Source organism: Drosophila santomea, chromosome X (genome assembly GCF_016746245.2).
Source record: "Drosophila santomea strain STO CAGO 1482 chromosome X, Prin_Dsan_1.1, whole genome shotgun sequence".
NCBI lineage: Eukaryota > Metazoa > Arthropoda > Insecta > Diptera > Drosophilidae > Drosophila > Drosophila santomea.
In genome coordinates this window covers 22,287,188-22,302,182 of record NC_053021.2, presented here as the reverse complement: position 1 = coordinate 22,302,182, position 14,995 = coordinate 22,287,188, and the positions used below count along the sequence as shown (strand labels likewise).

The window sequence follows — 14,995 nt, the reverse complement described above, 5'->3', positions numbered from 1 at the left end:
TAAATTTTAATTCGAACTCCAAATATCAGAACTGCAGTTTTATACGTTTTATTAAAAACTACGATCAGTACAAGTATATTGCCAATATTCGACAAACATTTACAGCATCATACCAACATATTGTATAATTAATGAAAGAGTGAAACTTTTTCACTGCCGCATCTAAGTACATCCGCGGAACTTGATGATAGCTTAACTATTTCCTTTGCAAAAAATGATGCCAAATATCTTAGCTTTGAGAGCCAAGTGTACATATGCATATTCCCTTTTCAGCGATTAAAGGTTAATAATGTCAATTCGTTTGTATCTATTTATACCCTTTACTCGTAGAGTAAAAGGGTATACCAGATTCGTTGAAAAAGTATGTAACAGGCAGAAGGAAGCGTTTCCGACCATATAAAGTATATATATTCTTGATCAGGATCAATTGCCGAGTCGATCTGGCCATGTCCGTCCGTCTGTCCGTCCGTATGAACGTCGAGATCTCAGGAAATACAAAAGCTAGAAAGTTGAGATTAAGCATACTGACTCCAGAGACATAGGCGCAGCGCAAGTTTATCTATTCATGTTGGCACGCCCACTCTAACGCCCACAAACCGCCCAAAGCTGCCACGCCCACAATTTTAAAAAATGTTTTGATAGTTTTTCATTTTTTTTATTGGTCTAGTAAATTTCTACCGATTTGCAAAAATAATTTTTGCAAGGCCCACTCTAACGCCCACAAACCGCCAAAAACGGTCAGCGTTAAAGACTCTCCTTCGCACTTCCACTAGCTGAGTAACGGGTATCAGATAGTCGTTGAACTCGACTATATCGTTCTCTCTTGTTTTATTTAAAGTGCAACAAACACTTTAACATACATCAAAGCTATAGAAAAACACTTATCAAACCAGTACTAGCTTATATTTCCTTGGTTGGTATATACTCGTACGTATACCTATTTTTAACCAGGTTCCATCACTCAACTGATTTATTGCGCGTAAGTATTTTAGGGCCTCAGCCGATTTTAAATCGATTATTACATTAGCGACCCGCTAACGTCTTAATTACCCCGTAAAATACGCCATAGATGAGCGTATTCACTTAATTATTCAACTCACGTGTGAACTGCGCGCTTGGGCGGCGACGTTAAATATTTTATTTTCATTGCCAAGCTAGGCCAATATGTGGGTATGTGGTGTATATAAGTGGACGAGTGGGTGCCATCTGCCGTCAGTTGCGAGGAGAACTGCCTGGGAGCTGGGTCTAGAAGAATTCTTACTCGAAGACGAAATACCAAATACAAAACTTACCTTCATCGGGAATACTCGTCGGCATGGAACGCTGGCATGATCGCGTGGCGGTGGTCACGGGTGCTAGTTCCGGTATTGGAGCTGCCGTGGCTCGCCACTTGGTGAGTGCGGGGGTCATTGTTGTGGGTCTGGCCCGGCGGGTCGACCGCATGGAGGCCATTAAGGACCAACTGCCGCCGGAGCTGCAGGGCCGCCTGCACGCTATCCACTGCGATGTCGGTGATCTGGACTCTGTGACGGCTGCTTTTGACTGGATCGAGGAGCAGCTCGGCGGCTGTGACATTCTGGTGAACAACGCGGGCTGCCTGAACCCCGGACAACTTCTCACCCTGGAGCTGGAGCAGCTGCAGCAGGTCCTGAACGTGAACCTGATGGGCGTGGTCATCTGCACCCGCCGCGCCTTTCGCTCAATGCAGCAACGTGAGGTGGATGGCCATGTGGTGCTCATCAACAGCCTCACGGGCCGTAACATCATCAATCCACCTGGTGACGAGCTGCAAGTGCTCAACATGTATCCGCTTACCAAGCACGGGGTTACGGCCCTGCTGGAAGTCCTGCGACAGGAGCTGCGCGGATTCAAGACCAAGATTAAGGTCACGGTAAGTCCGCATCAATAAGCTTTTATTCCGATTAGATTAGGGTGTGTCATTAAAAGCCGTATTAGCGAAAGCGTATAAAACGTTTCAGTCTGTCCGAATGTCTGCTAAGACCTTAAGATCTTAAGACCTTAAGATGATCAAAAAATTATTTTTTGAAGCAATGCTTCAAAGTTCGAGTAAAACGAACTAGTCCGCGAAAGCAAGAAGGATCCATTTGAATCTTCTACCGTCAGTTCGGTAATCTACTTGATTCTCGCGCTATGAAGTTAAGCCAATGTACTAGATAAAAACCATCATGGATGGATCAAATGGATATTAATAATATATTAAATGGATATTTTAGAGAATTTTTTACTGTTTATATTACATTTAATGATAACATGTTTATAATGGTGATGTGATATTACAATAATATTTTTCCCTAATTTTTTAATTATTCAAAAAAAAAAAATGTGTATAATGATAAAATCATTAAGTATGTGTATCTCGCGTGTTCTTTACCTATTGGTATACGAGTCGTATGTTTAAAAGCTGGTTTCGTTTTCCGTTTTTTTCCAGAGCATCACTCCAGGAGTGACCGATACGGAGATTCTGCCCTCCGGCTACGGTGTTTTGCCGATGCTAAAACCGGACGACATCGCCGCGGGCATCATGTACGCGCTGGGCACCCCTCCACATGTCCAGGTGCACGAGCTGACCATTAAGCCGTTGGGAGAGCCCTTCTAAGGCCGTCCCGGAATGTTATTACGATAATGGTGAAAAGATCGTGCGCAGCCAATAAAGTGACGACTAAAATTGAATTTGGGTTCTTTTATTTGGAAATGTCAGGCGTGGGGCTGGCTATGTCACTTGGAATGGCAAAAAATAAGAAGATGCAAGCAATAGCATGGCAAGCCCTGCAGCTACAACATGTCATACAACAAGGATGTGGTTTTCGGAGGGGGTGGGTTGAAGTTTGGAACAGGTGACGCCACATACGCCACTGCAACAGGGACGCTCTCTGTCAATATTGAAAGCGTACGCGTTTGACATAAATCGCTCCTATCGCTCCCTACTCCACACCTACATATGTGCACAGTGGCTGAATGCCCCAAAAAATGTGATGGGCGGTAGCTGTCCCAACTTTTAAGATAATTAAAATAAATGGTCATTTATTTAGTTCTCCTAGCACCTTCGGAACTTTGCAATGCATGTTTAACTATGGCAAGTTTCGACAATATGTAGGACTGAGAGCAAGATGATTGACATTCGATTTGAGTTGAAACGGGTTGGACCGTTGAGTATTGGAAAATCAGTAAGTAATTGTAGAGATAAGTAAAAGTAGTAGAGTAATCGTAGAATAATGACCCCAAAAACGGGGTAACATTTCAAATATGAACCTATATATATTCTATATTTTGCCTTTTGCTTCTCAATGTTCTCATCTCCCGTGGAACACACATATCGCTTGTTCCTCGGTACCGCAACCACCTTGGGCTAAGCGGTACTTTTATGACTTCCTCGGAAGCAGGAGAAAAACAGGAGAAAAGCAGGAGCAACAGCTACAGGAACAACGGTAATGGCAATGCTTATGCTTATGGAAAAAAGCAACATCAGCAGCAGCAACATCGAACTTCGTTCCGCGTCACTTGCCTCACGCCAAGTTGTCAATGTTGCACATAAACACGGTGTTGTCAGTGTTGCTCAGTTGCTTCAGTACATACATATGTACATACAAAAAAAGGGGAGCGTTGAGCTTCTCAAAACTATCGCATATTAGCAATGCACAGAAGAAGGAGTGCTCTAGAGTTGGGTTCCTTGGCTTTTAGATACCCGGTACGCAGCTAAAGTGAGTGCTAAGCAGATAGAGATACATATGTAACGAGGAAACCACTGTTTCCCAGGTTGACCACTTAGCGCCAGTTACAAAGGGTGACCGTGATAGTACTGGGCGATTTCTGGGCGGTAGAGTAGGCGCGGCAACCTTCAGAATCGAAATGTACGTAATAACATAAACGGACATGGCTCGATAAATATATAATATTTTTAAACGCTCATTGTTCGATATATACATACAAACATACGTCCCAGGAAATGGGCATATCACATTTTTTGAAAGTGTATTGCTTCCAGTGCTGCTTCAGTTGCAATATCGGTGCTTCAAACTTGGTGAAAAAGTGGGGCATCGGTATCTCGTTTACTTGTCTGTTAACTGGCAACGCGTCCGCATTGCTCCCCAAGACTCCTTTGAGAATTTCTGCCACGAATGTAGCTAATGATGTCGCCGCTCCTTGTTGTTCCGGGCTTCGATTTTCTTGATAGGAGGAGGATAGCGAATGCAAGATAATTTTTTTAATTTAAAATTTAGGCAAATTAAATGTAGGATACCTATTAAACTATTCCCTTTCTTCAGGGGTCCAAAGCTAGCAAGTCCTTCAAAACATCCAGTTTCATTACACGGGTAAAACGATATTAGTTTTGAATCAAACAAATGTACAATCCGCGGACTTCAGTCCGCGTGATGACGAAGCACACCGGAAAGCGACTACTCTACGTATAATAAATTGCAGACTTTGAAAATTTTAAATGCTTTCGGAGAAAGAGATGTTTAACTTAGCTAGTGGGAGTTCAACATTCTTTTCGGCTTTTCAATAGGAATTGGCAAACAAAATAATAAAATATATGTATTCTAGACATTTGGATCTGTCCATGCCCGTCTGACATGGCGAAAGCTGCAGGTTCCAGAGACACAGACGCTTTGTTTGTTTGTTTGGAACGCCCATAAACTGCTCAAAACTGCCACACCCGCACTGTTGAAAAGTGTTTAAATTCCAGTATTTTTCGTTATACTATTTGTCGTGTAAATTTCTATCGATTTGCTAAAAAGCTTTTACAACGCCTACTCTAACTTTAGTATTTTTTACTTATTTTAAATTGTATTATTATACCCGTTACTTATAGAGTAAAAGGTTATACTAGATTCGTTAAATAGTATGCAACAGGCAGAAAGAAGCGTTTCCGACCATATAAAGTATATAAATTCTTGATCAGGATCAATAACCGAATCGATATGGCTATGTCCGTCTGTCCGCCTAACGCCCACAAGCCGCCTAAACCTGCCACGCCCACACTTTTGAAAATGTGTGTTTTGATATTATTTCATATTTGTATTAGTCTTGTAAATTTCTATTGATTTGCCAAAAAAATTTTTCCACGCGCACTCTAACGCCCACAAACCGCCAAAAACTGTCAGCGTTGAAGACTCTTCTTCGCAATTCCACTAGCTGAGTAATGGGTATCAGATAGTCGGGGAACTCGACTATAGCGTTCTCTCTTGTTTTAAATATATAATTTAAATATATAATATATAATTTAATTATACAATTCCTGTAAAGGATATGTAAGCTTCGGGGTGCGCAAGTTGTCTTGTCTTTTTGTCTTGTTTAATTTTTTTGGGAATTTAATGAATTTTTTAATTAAATACCACCGACGTACCTTGTGGCAAGTTCTTAAATCATGATTGATTTGGCGCGACATTTTGGCTTCGCAATTTTCCCGCCTGCTTGTTTTGTATCTCGACGCTAATTAACAATAAATGCTTAAAGATTTTAATAAGTTAAGGCTTTGGGCCCTTACCGCTTTTTGGGGAGTTTTTGAAGGCCAACAAGTGGAAGCAGGTTGCCTGAAATGCATTTGATTGCCTAATGTAGTAGATTCCTGTTATTTAAAACTTCAATTCGAACCTAAAATATGCACGCCCGACGAGATCCCCAATTTTCCCGGCTTTTTCAGTTTTAAACCGCTTTCCTCGCTTTTCTCGTTTGCCTCGAAAACTCAGCTGTGACTCAATCAAGCGGCTCCCGACTCCTTGCGAAAATCTAATTAAAAAGCTTTGTGGATGTACCTCTGGAGATAAAAAACCTTTGCGTGTTGCTAAATCGGTGTGTGTGTTTCAGTGAGCAGCGAATTTGGCACCAAACATAAACTGAGTGTTCCAATATTTGTGTATATAATGGGACTTGAGTGGGAAATATATTTTCTTTTAGCGTACAATATACTGTTCGTATTTTACCAAATTATAATATATAGTATTTTATAAAACCTAAAATTAAGAAGTTCACGGTTTTGAAAGTGACTCAGAATTGGCGTTGAAAATGTCATTGGCGATAAAATTGGCCCGACTTTGCAAAAAATTTGTATAACTACTAAATTTAAACTAACAAAAAAAATTAATTGTTTGCAATTTGGCTATCGTTTTTATTGCTTGTCGTCTTTATTGATTAATTTTAAAATGTTCCGTTTTCGTTGTTTGAGACCAAGCAAAATGTTAAAAAAGTATTAAAATTGTAAATTATTTTTATATTGAACTAGCAATTAACGTTAACAATTTTCGTTTCTCTCTTTATAAGCCCCTTTCCGGATGCCCCACCGGAGTTCCTTAGTCATATCGCTCCGGGCAATCCGCTCAACTTGCATAATTTCCGCTGGGCTTTCTAGGATCCGCCTTTCCGGTTCCGCTCTTGTTGTTGCAGCAACAGCTAATTATAAAGTTGTAAGCGGAAATATTTACAAAACATTTAGCGAAAATACTTATTTCCCAGAAACGTGTGCGGACTTGGTAATATGCGAGTTACGCCCAAACCTCGTCTGGCGCAATCAAAAGGCCAATGTCGGCCCTGCAGTGCCACGTATGCTGGCCAACAGCCGGGCATGCAAATGTGCCGTTGACGACCACGGACCGCAAACAAACTCCGACCCTCGTTCTGCTTCCTACCGGGCATTACATATCTCTTACTTGTTTGCTCCGGCCCGAAAGAGTGAAATAAAAGAGTTCGCCTACCCTAGTAAGATGACGCCAAAAACCCGCGCCAAATGCATTTAGTGACGAAAGACGTGGAGAACTCAGATCCGATTACCGACGCACCTAAAATTTGACTGCCGTAATCCCCTTTAGATTTGTTGTACTTATGTCCTTGTGGAAATGGAATAAAGTAGACTTATATATTAATTTAAGGGGCTTCAAATAAATAGAATACCCTTTTCCAGGGTGTGCAAAGCGACGTGAAGGGATGGTGAACGCAGTGGGCCGGCGAGTGCCTGATTACAAATGTCAAGCTGTGTGAAACGTGTCCATTGCAGCTCATGGGCTTGAAAGTTTTAAAACTGCATGAATTCCGGAATACATAATCGTAGCCTGTGCATATGCGTGCAACGCACTCCGATTTGCTCGCCTTCTTCTAGCGCTAACTGTAGCTGTCTGCCTTCCACTGGCGGCTTATGGTAAGTTGTGCTTTTTATCACGGCTGCTGCCAGATAACACCAGTTAGAGCACCACAACTACAACGAGAAAGAACGCTATAGTCGACTATCAGATACCCGGTATAATAATGCTTCATAATAAACATGATTTGAAATTTCGTCACTTAAATCAGAATTTAAGTATATACTCTTGATGAGACGATGATGAGACTAACTGAGGCGATCCGTCTGTCTGCCCATCCGTATTAATGCTTTAGACTTCGGATTAAAAAAGCAAATTCTAGTTTGTTTGTGTTCATATCACTTTAGCTCCATCAAAAAACGCTAACTTGGAGTTTCTCGAATATCAGATACCCGCTTACATTCGCCTTCGTATATCAATAGAAATTGGAAGAAAAACAAAACTTAAAATAGGCGTTAAAAAATGGTTTGTGGTATATCGATAGAAATTTGAAAGACGGAAAGTAAAATGAACCAAGTTCTACACATTTTTCAAAAGTGTGGGAACAACCACTCCCATTGGCCAATTTGGGAGCGTTAACGTTGGCGTGGCAATATTAAGAAACAAGCTTGGGCTTCGCCTATGTCTCTGGAACTGCAAATGTAATCTCAGCTATACAGCTTTTAGACCTCGATGTTTATACGGACGGACAGACGGACTGACATAGCCAGATTGACTCGGCTATTGATCCTGATCAAGAATATACATACATATGTACTTTATAGGGTCGGTAACAAATTTAGTATACCCCTTTAATTTACGAGTGACGGTTATAACAAATCAAACCTTTTCTTAAAAGTGTGGACGTGAAAGTTTTGGCCGGTATGTGGGCGTTAGTGGCAAACACTATTTTGGCAGAACGATTTAAGAAGACGTGGCAACGTTTTGCAATCAGTTTGCGCTGCGTCTACATTCCCAGAGTCTGCGCACTTAATCTTAACCTTTTAGGTTTTCATACAGACGGGCATGGCTAGATCGACTTACCTAGTGATCGTGATAAAGATCCTTTTTAAGGAATCTTGTTTACCCTTTTACATTACGTGAAATGGGTAAAGATAGTTCACTTCCGGTTCTACGTTTAAAGAAAATTCCTGAAATAAACTGTATAGTGCATTACATTTTCTAAACGAAACAAAAAGACCCGCTTGTTTATTGGAAATGATGCCATTAAATTAAAGCCTATTAATAATTGAAATCGTAATATGTATTGTGCTGGGTTATTGTTTAACATTTATTAAAATCTCGTAACCTACAAATTATGACAGAAATGTTGTAACATTTTTGTAAAGCATCGATTTGTTTCAAGAAGTCACCTTTCGAAAATTATAATTGCCTATATAAAATTTATGCAAGTTCTTCTCCTAGTGTGCAAGACCTGGTTCGACTTATGTAACTTTGCATCTTTCGGAACACTTCAAGAAGAAGTTCCACAAATAACTCTGCCCCTAGCCAAGTCTTTTTCAAGGAGAGTTTATTGGGATGTCAACGCCAGTGTGTTGTTGGGGATGCATATCCACTCTATATCTACTCTGTCTGCGGTGGAACTAGGATAAGACGTCCCTGGTTATTAATGTTGAGACGGAACGGAGACAGCATTTCTCTGGTGTCACGCAGAATGGTGGGGTCCTGCTTAACGGCGTGATTGAATCCATACAAGATTAGCAGGCAGATGGTTGCCAGGGAGAAGGCAAAGGCGCTGTGACTGGACAGGATTTGGAACACCACCGACTCGCTTTCCTTGGCATACCGAACCCAATGGCAGGCGCTGATCGCCGAACAGGCGAAGATGGCACCCAGAACAAGGCGCCAGCGGAATGAGCTCCGTTTCTCGGTGTTTACCACCTCAGCCAGCCGACGCTCGAAGGCCAGCAGGTCCTCCTTTTCTGGATCCTCCATTCCGTTGTTGAAGGAGCTGATTCTAATGCGGTCTTCTGGACGCTGCTAAGCCGATTGTCTCGTTAATTATTACTGGCACGACATAATACACCAGGATAAAATAAAAAAAAATGTATTTTCTAAAGACGAAATCTGTTTGGAGAAAATTATAAAATCATGATGATATGATTTTCAACAAACTAGTGCTTTGATGGTTTTTATATTTTCTCTTTTAGTTTCTTCTAAGAAGCCCGTTGGCATCGGGACCGTAAAATATTGACTATTATGCCTATTTGTAACGCATTATTCAGGGGAATACTTATTATGCTATTGTAGCGTGCACAATGAATAAATCATACCCCTTACTCATATAGTAAAAGTGTATACTAGATTAATTAAAATCTATTTAACACTAATGCCCACAAGCCGCCCAAAACAGTCTTCCACAAAGAACTAACAAGCGGGCGCATTGCAGCAGTAGCGTTTTTCTTTGTGTCATTGAGAACGACATCGCATCCAGAGAGAAGAGCAAGGCCAGCCAAACTACCAAACTCCAATGAGGAAACATAAAATATATTAAAAAGCGGCCAACCTCTTCCCGTCCCTGTGATAGTCTTTACTAACACGTCCCAGGGCTGATCAGGATCTTTCCAAGAATTTATTTGTGGTTGCTGCATTAGATTTATCCCTCCGCGTTGATCTGATGTTTTTTTGAAGACCAATTATTTAAAATTATTTAAAATTGTTTTTTATTTTGGTTTTTTCTTTTTATTTTGGAACATTTAATGCAAATGTGTTTATAAAAATAAATTTATTGCACTTGAGGAACTATACAATCCGAATCCGTACTTCAGGGAATTTTAATGCAACTGTGTTTGTTGGTCCCCATCAATTTCATTGTTTAATGTAACACAGAGTAGTTGACCCTCTTAACAATAATCCTGCTAAACACAATCCAAGCTAAACACAAAGTATAAGAACAAAAACAATAGTAACTTGAGAATACGGCTTCGGTATTTTGCAAGCTTCAAATCTGTAAGGCAATATGAGGTTGCTGTCACACGGATTGCAATTTAGTCCACCTGCACCAGGAGGAACTAGCATGGCAATTGAGGCTGGGATTGTCCTGCGGCTATCGTAGATGTAGTAGTGAATCAATGTAGCACGAAAGGGTTACTCAATCTGCGGGTAATGCAACTCACCCCATCTCATGTTTGTGCCCTTTAAATAAATAGTGCACAGTGAGAAGTTTATACTAAAAGCATCCCTAAGTGATGAATATCTCGGTTGAGCACTCCCACTCGCAAAGGACTATCACGTCAACAACGTTCCGTATTGATTTTTTACATTTCTTGCTCATTTCTATCGGTATGCCCACAACATTTCGATGGTTCTGCTTTGCACTTCCACTAGATGACTAACGGGCATCTTATAGTCGGGGAACTCGACTTGAGCGTTCTCTCTTGTTTTGATAATCAACCATCTCTTAACGAGGTGAGATATAATTGACGGTAGCTTCCTTAACTCAAACAATTTAAAATTACAAATTATTAATAAGTTTAGATTTCAGCACTAAGTTGAAAAAATCTAGCGTGTACGTGATGGCTTCGAAAGCAGCGTGTCGAAACGAAAAGTATTTTACTTATCTGTAATAATAGTTGATAGTGCGAACATCATTCGTCTGACTTGACAAATAAAAAATTTCCTTTTGGTGTTGCCAAGTCATTAAAAATACATATTATTTTTAATCTTTCTCTTTACTTCAGCTCTAATAACGTTTGAATCGTCTTTTTTTGTTGCACTCCATCGATATTTCCCCCTGATAGCATAGGTCGCATTCTAATGCGTTCAGACTGTCATTGAACCGTGGCGTGGCATTCTAAAAGCGCTGACAATTCAAAGACATTACGTCCTTTCTGTGTACAAGTTATGCAATAAATAGTCTAGTCTTATAGTAATCTAATGGCCATTGTGCGCGACAGTTTTCGTTCTTGGTATCGTTTCCTTCGCCGCACTTTCTTTTTTACGGTGCACATACATACCGGCTCTTTCCATGTCTGCGTTTGGTTGTCTTTATTTCCCAGTTGCCTTTCAAACGCAAATGACCTGCCACGCCCCCTGTCCCCTAACCCACTGCGACTCTCGTAAAAATAGCAACGAAATTATGCAATTAGTGGCGTAATATGAAGCACTTTACTGGCGTTGTGGGCGTTCTCGTTAATAAAGTTTCCCCTCAGATTTCCCTTCTCACATTCCCATTTGATTTTTAAGAGACAAAAGCTTTTTGGGCGCTGTCGAAAAATTCTGTATTTATAATGATAGCGACCATGAAGTGAAGAGCAAATTTATAGTCTGCTGATGACGTAAGCTTTATTGGTCATAATACCAGTTGGGGCTCTAACTAAATTTACAATTTCGCTACTTATGTATGTATTTGAGTAAGTTCATTTGATATTCCAGTGATTTAATAAAATGGAACTTGAGAGGTTGGGACTGAAAAAGATCACTACTCGGTATCGAGCACTCATCAATCAAACTACTATCAGATAGAGCAATAAATAATAAATCACTAGGGTGTTGGTAAAGCTAAAATCTGGCTCTACGTCTTAGCAAGAGTTGCAAGCCCAACACCCAAAAAAGGCATGATCTCTCCGAGCCTGATGTTGAGAAATCGGCATCGATACTCAAAAATATTCCCGCTATAGTCAAAGATCAAAAGGTTCGTGGCCCTAATCAGGCGCGAAATCGCTAATGATATTGACCCTGTAGAGGACTCTACCCTCTACCAAGGCTTTGGCAAGAGTCGCCGGCAGAAGCTGCCAGCAGCTGGGAGAACAGCGTACAAACACGAGCAAAACTATAATATTATGAACTATTGTATTTATTTCTATGATGTATATTCCCTTAGTCAGAACATAAAACATAACGCTTTTTTAAAAACAAATTATTTGTGAGTTTATTCTCTTTTTTAGACTTATGAAATTTCATTTGCCATTTAGCACGTATTCTACTTTCCTTCAAATACAGATTCATTTTACATACTTAAAACTTAAAGGGTTGGACAAATTAAGTTATTTTTTTATTAGTACCACTCCAAGCTTCGAGAAGTAAAGACGTGCGACTAATTAACAGCGGACCTATACGCCTTATCAGTTAAAAACCAACAACAACACTAACCATATAAAAAAAAATTTTTTTTTTTTGGACAAACAAACGAGAAAAAGAGAAACAAAAAAAAGAGACAACGCAAAAAGGGCTAGTGCCCAATAAACAACAACAACAATGCCTCCCGATATAAATAGATTATTTAAATCATCCGACACCGGACCGAAATTCATAATCATAAAAAGAACAGACAATGAAACATTTAAAAACGTAAGCCCATTCTTAAGGAAAAAAGTTAAGGGAAAAGTAAAGTGAAGTGGAAACAGCCAAGGTCACAAAAGAAGGATCGATGCTAATCAAAACTAAAGATACCCTACAATCACAAAAACTTCTAAAAATGACCAACTTCCCTTAGAAGTAAGTGAGCACAAGACCCTCAACTTCTCCAAAGGAGTTACATGGACGTATAAATAGCACAAAATGAAGTTCATCTTTTTGAATAGTTTTTTTAATTAACAAATATTTCTTGGAAATAAAACAGCTTTCTTTCTTCATAGCTTAGCTTATAAACTAATAAATTAATTAATCAAAATGAATAAATGTTTAAAAGAAAAGATGTGGAAATTAAAAAACTAAAAAACAACGAAAAATGCGTGGTCACAGAAATAGCACAATTTCAAAATATCTTCAATTAATCATAAAAAATAAGTTTAAAAGTAATTAATTTAAAGCAAATTTAATATTTGGTTGAGTATCCATGATTTTCGATTACTGCGTTACATCTTCGACCCATACTCTCCACAAGCTTCTGACATCTCTCCTTTGGAATGGAGTTCCAGGCTTCTTGGACACCTTTCCACAAATGGTCAAGATTCGAAAATTTTTTTTTGGATATCATAACCTTGACATCATTCTATAGATTTTCTATAGGATTTAGGTCAGGGCTTTGAGCCGGCCATTCCAGGATTCGTCCTTCAACCACTTTTAAACGACACGAGATGTGTGCTTTGGGTCGTTGTCGTGCTGGAATGTCCATTTCAGAGGCATGTTCTCAAACGTAAATGGTTCCATTTGATTTTTGAGAATGTCCACATACATAAAGCGATCCATTACGCCACTGATCCGGTAAAGCGGACCCACACCACTCCAGGAAAATGCACCCCAGCACATAATGGAACCGGCACCGTGCTTAACAGTCTTCATGGTGTACCTGGGGTTAAGAGCTTGGCCTTTTGGACGACGAACAAATGTTTTCCCATCGGGTCCTATTTTATTGATTTTTGTTTCATCGCTCCAAAGGATGTTTTTCCAAAAATTCAGGTCCTTATCCCGGTGGGCCCGTGCGAAACTTAATCGTTGCGATATGTTGCGTTTTGACAGGAGCGGTTTTTTTCTGCTGATGCGTCCAAAGAGGGAAACTTCATTTAGTCTTCTTGCCACTAATTTCCTCGATACATTTGTGCCACATTCTTTATTTATTTCCTCCATAATTTCGCGGGAGGACTTGAAAGGATCCGCTTTGCTCTTCCGTACTATGAGCATATCTGTACGCGGATCAGTTTTTCGTGGCTTTGGTTTGCGTTTTTTTTGATTGGTCAAATATGCTGTGTTCTCCTTTGCTACCTTCAGTGCATTATATACCATTTTCCTCGAACATTTCATTATTTCGGCCATTTCAGCAGGTGTATTGCCCGATTCAGTTAGGTTGAATATCATCCTCCTTTCTTCAACTGAACAATGCTTTCCTCGACCCATTTTTTTAACTTTTGTATTAAATTACAATAATTTGTTGACGAAATTTTTTAAATAACGAAAAAAAACTTAGGAAAACCACTTTTTACACGGAATTTGCTGTAAGTTCTTTAAAGTGTGCTATTTCTGTGACCACGCTAAATAGTCGCTCGCGAACGAAAATTAAGCATAAAGCAGAAGAAAAAAATGATAACGGTAAATTTTTGGGTTGTACGTCATGCAGAAGAGAGCAATAATCGATTCACATCAAAATTTTTGAATTCGAAAGCCAAATACTTCTGAAATAATCGATCTAAAGTTACTGTTCTGATGTGTGCTATTTATACGTCCACGGCTGTATATACTCCAATAATCTCCGTAACATCGACGACGAAACAATTGTAAATGAACTAAAACCCCAAAACGTGACAGAAATACGGAAAATTAAAAAAATTGAAAACAACGAACCTAAAGAAACTGGTCTCATCATTATCACCTTTGCATCACTAACGCTTCCAGAGACACTGATGATTGGATACGAGAGAGTGAATGTACGCCCATATATTCCTCTTTCACTCAGATGCCGAAACTGCCTAAGATTTGGACATCCTACAACTGCTTGCTCATCAAACAAAATATGCATCAACTGCTCCGCAGAACAACACACAACAATAGACGCACTTCTCAACGACATAAAAAATGGTGCAACATGTAAACATCTGCACGTTTGTAGGAAAAGAACCTCCAACTTCACACTGCAAACCAACGATACCCCCATACAAAATGTAACGTCCCTCAAAATACTAGGAATAACAGTAGCCAGAAACTACAGATGGAACAAACACATAGAAAATCTTACTTTAGAACTAGCTAAAAGACTAGACGTCATTAAATGTCTAGCCAACAAACAATTCTGCTGCAACACAAACACAATAATATATGTGGTCAAATCAATTATTATGTCCAAAATAGACTACGGCGTACACATTTATGGAAATGCCCCAAAATCAACCCTGAGCAAACTAAGAACGATTTACCACTCAGCAATAAGAATCGCCTTCAATGCCTTTCGCACCACCCCAATAAACAACCTATTTCATGAAGCTAACATACTGCCAATAGAACATAGAACAACATATGCAACACAAAAAACA

The 14,995-nt window shown here is 39.7% G+C and overlaps 2 protein-coding genes across 2 annotated transcripts; one reads left to right on the top strand and one right to left on the bottom strand.

Moving 5' to 3' along the window:
* Positions 1 to 1,212: 1,212 nt before the first annotated feature.
* Positions 1,213 to 2,691, top strand: LOC120456983 (farnesol dehydrogenase). The gene is made up of 2 exons (XM_039644132.1): positions 1,213 to 1,891; positions 2,450 to 2,691. The coding sequence occupies exons 1-2, from the start codon at positions 1,316 to 1,318 to the stop codon at positions 2,615 to 2,617; spliced, it is 744 nt and encodes a 247-aa protein (XP_039500066.1). The 5' UTR covers positions 1,213 to 1,315; the 3' UTR covers positions 2,618 to 2,691.
* A 5,644-nt stretch (positions 2,692 to 8,335) lies between these two features.
* LOC120456011 (nuclear envelope phosphatase-regulatory subunit 1 homolog) lies at positions 8,336 to 9,182 on the bottom strand. Its single transcript, XM_039642567.1, has one exon. It carries the CDS (start codon positions 9,024 to 9,026, stop codon positions 8,655 to 8,657), a length of 372 nt encoding a protein of 123 aa, XP_039498501.1. The 5' UTR covers positions 9,027 to 9,182; the 3' UTR covers positions 8,336 to 8,654.
* Between the last annotated feature and the right edge of the window lie 5,813 nt (positions 9,183 to 14,995).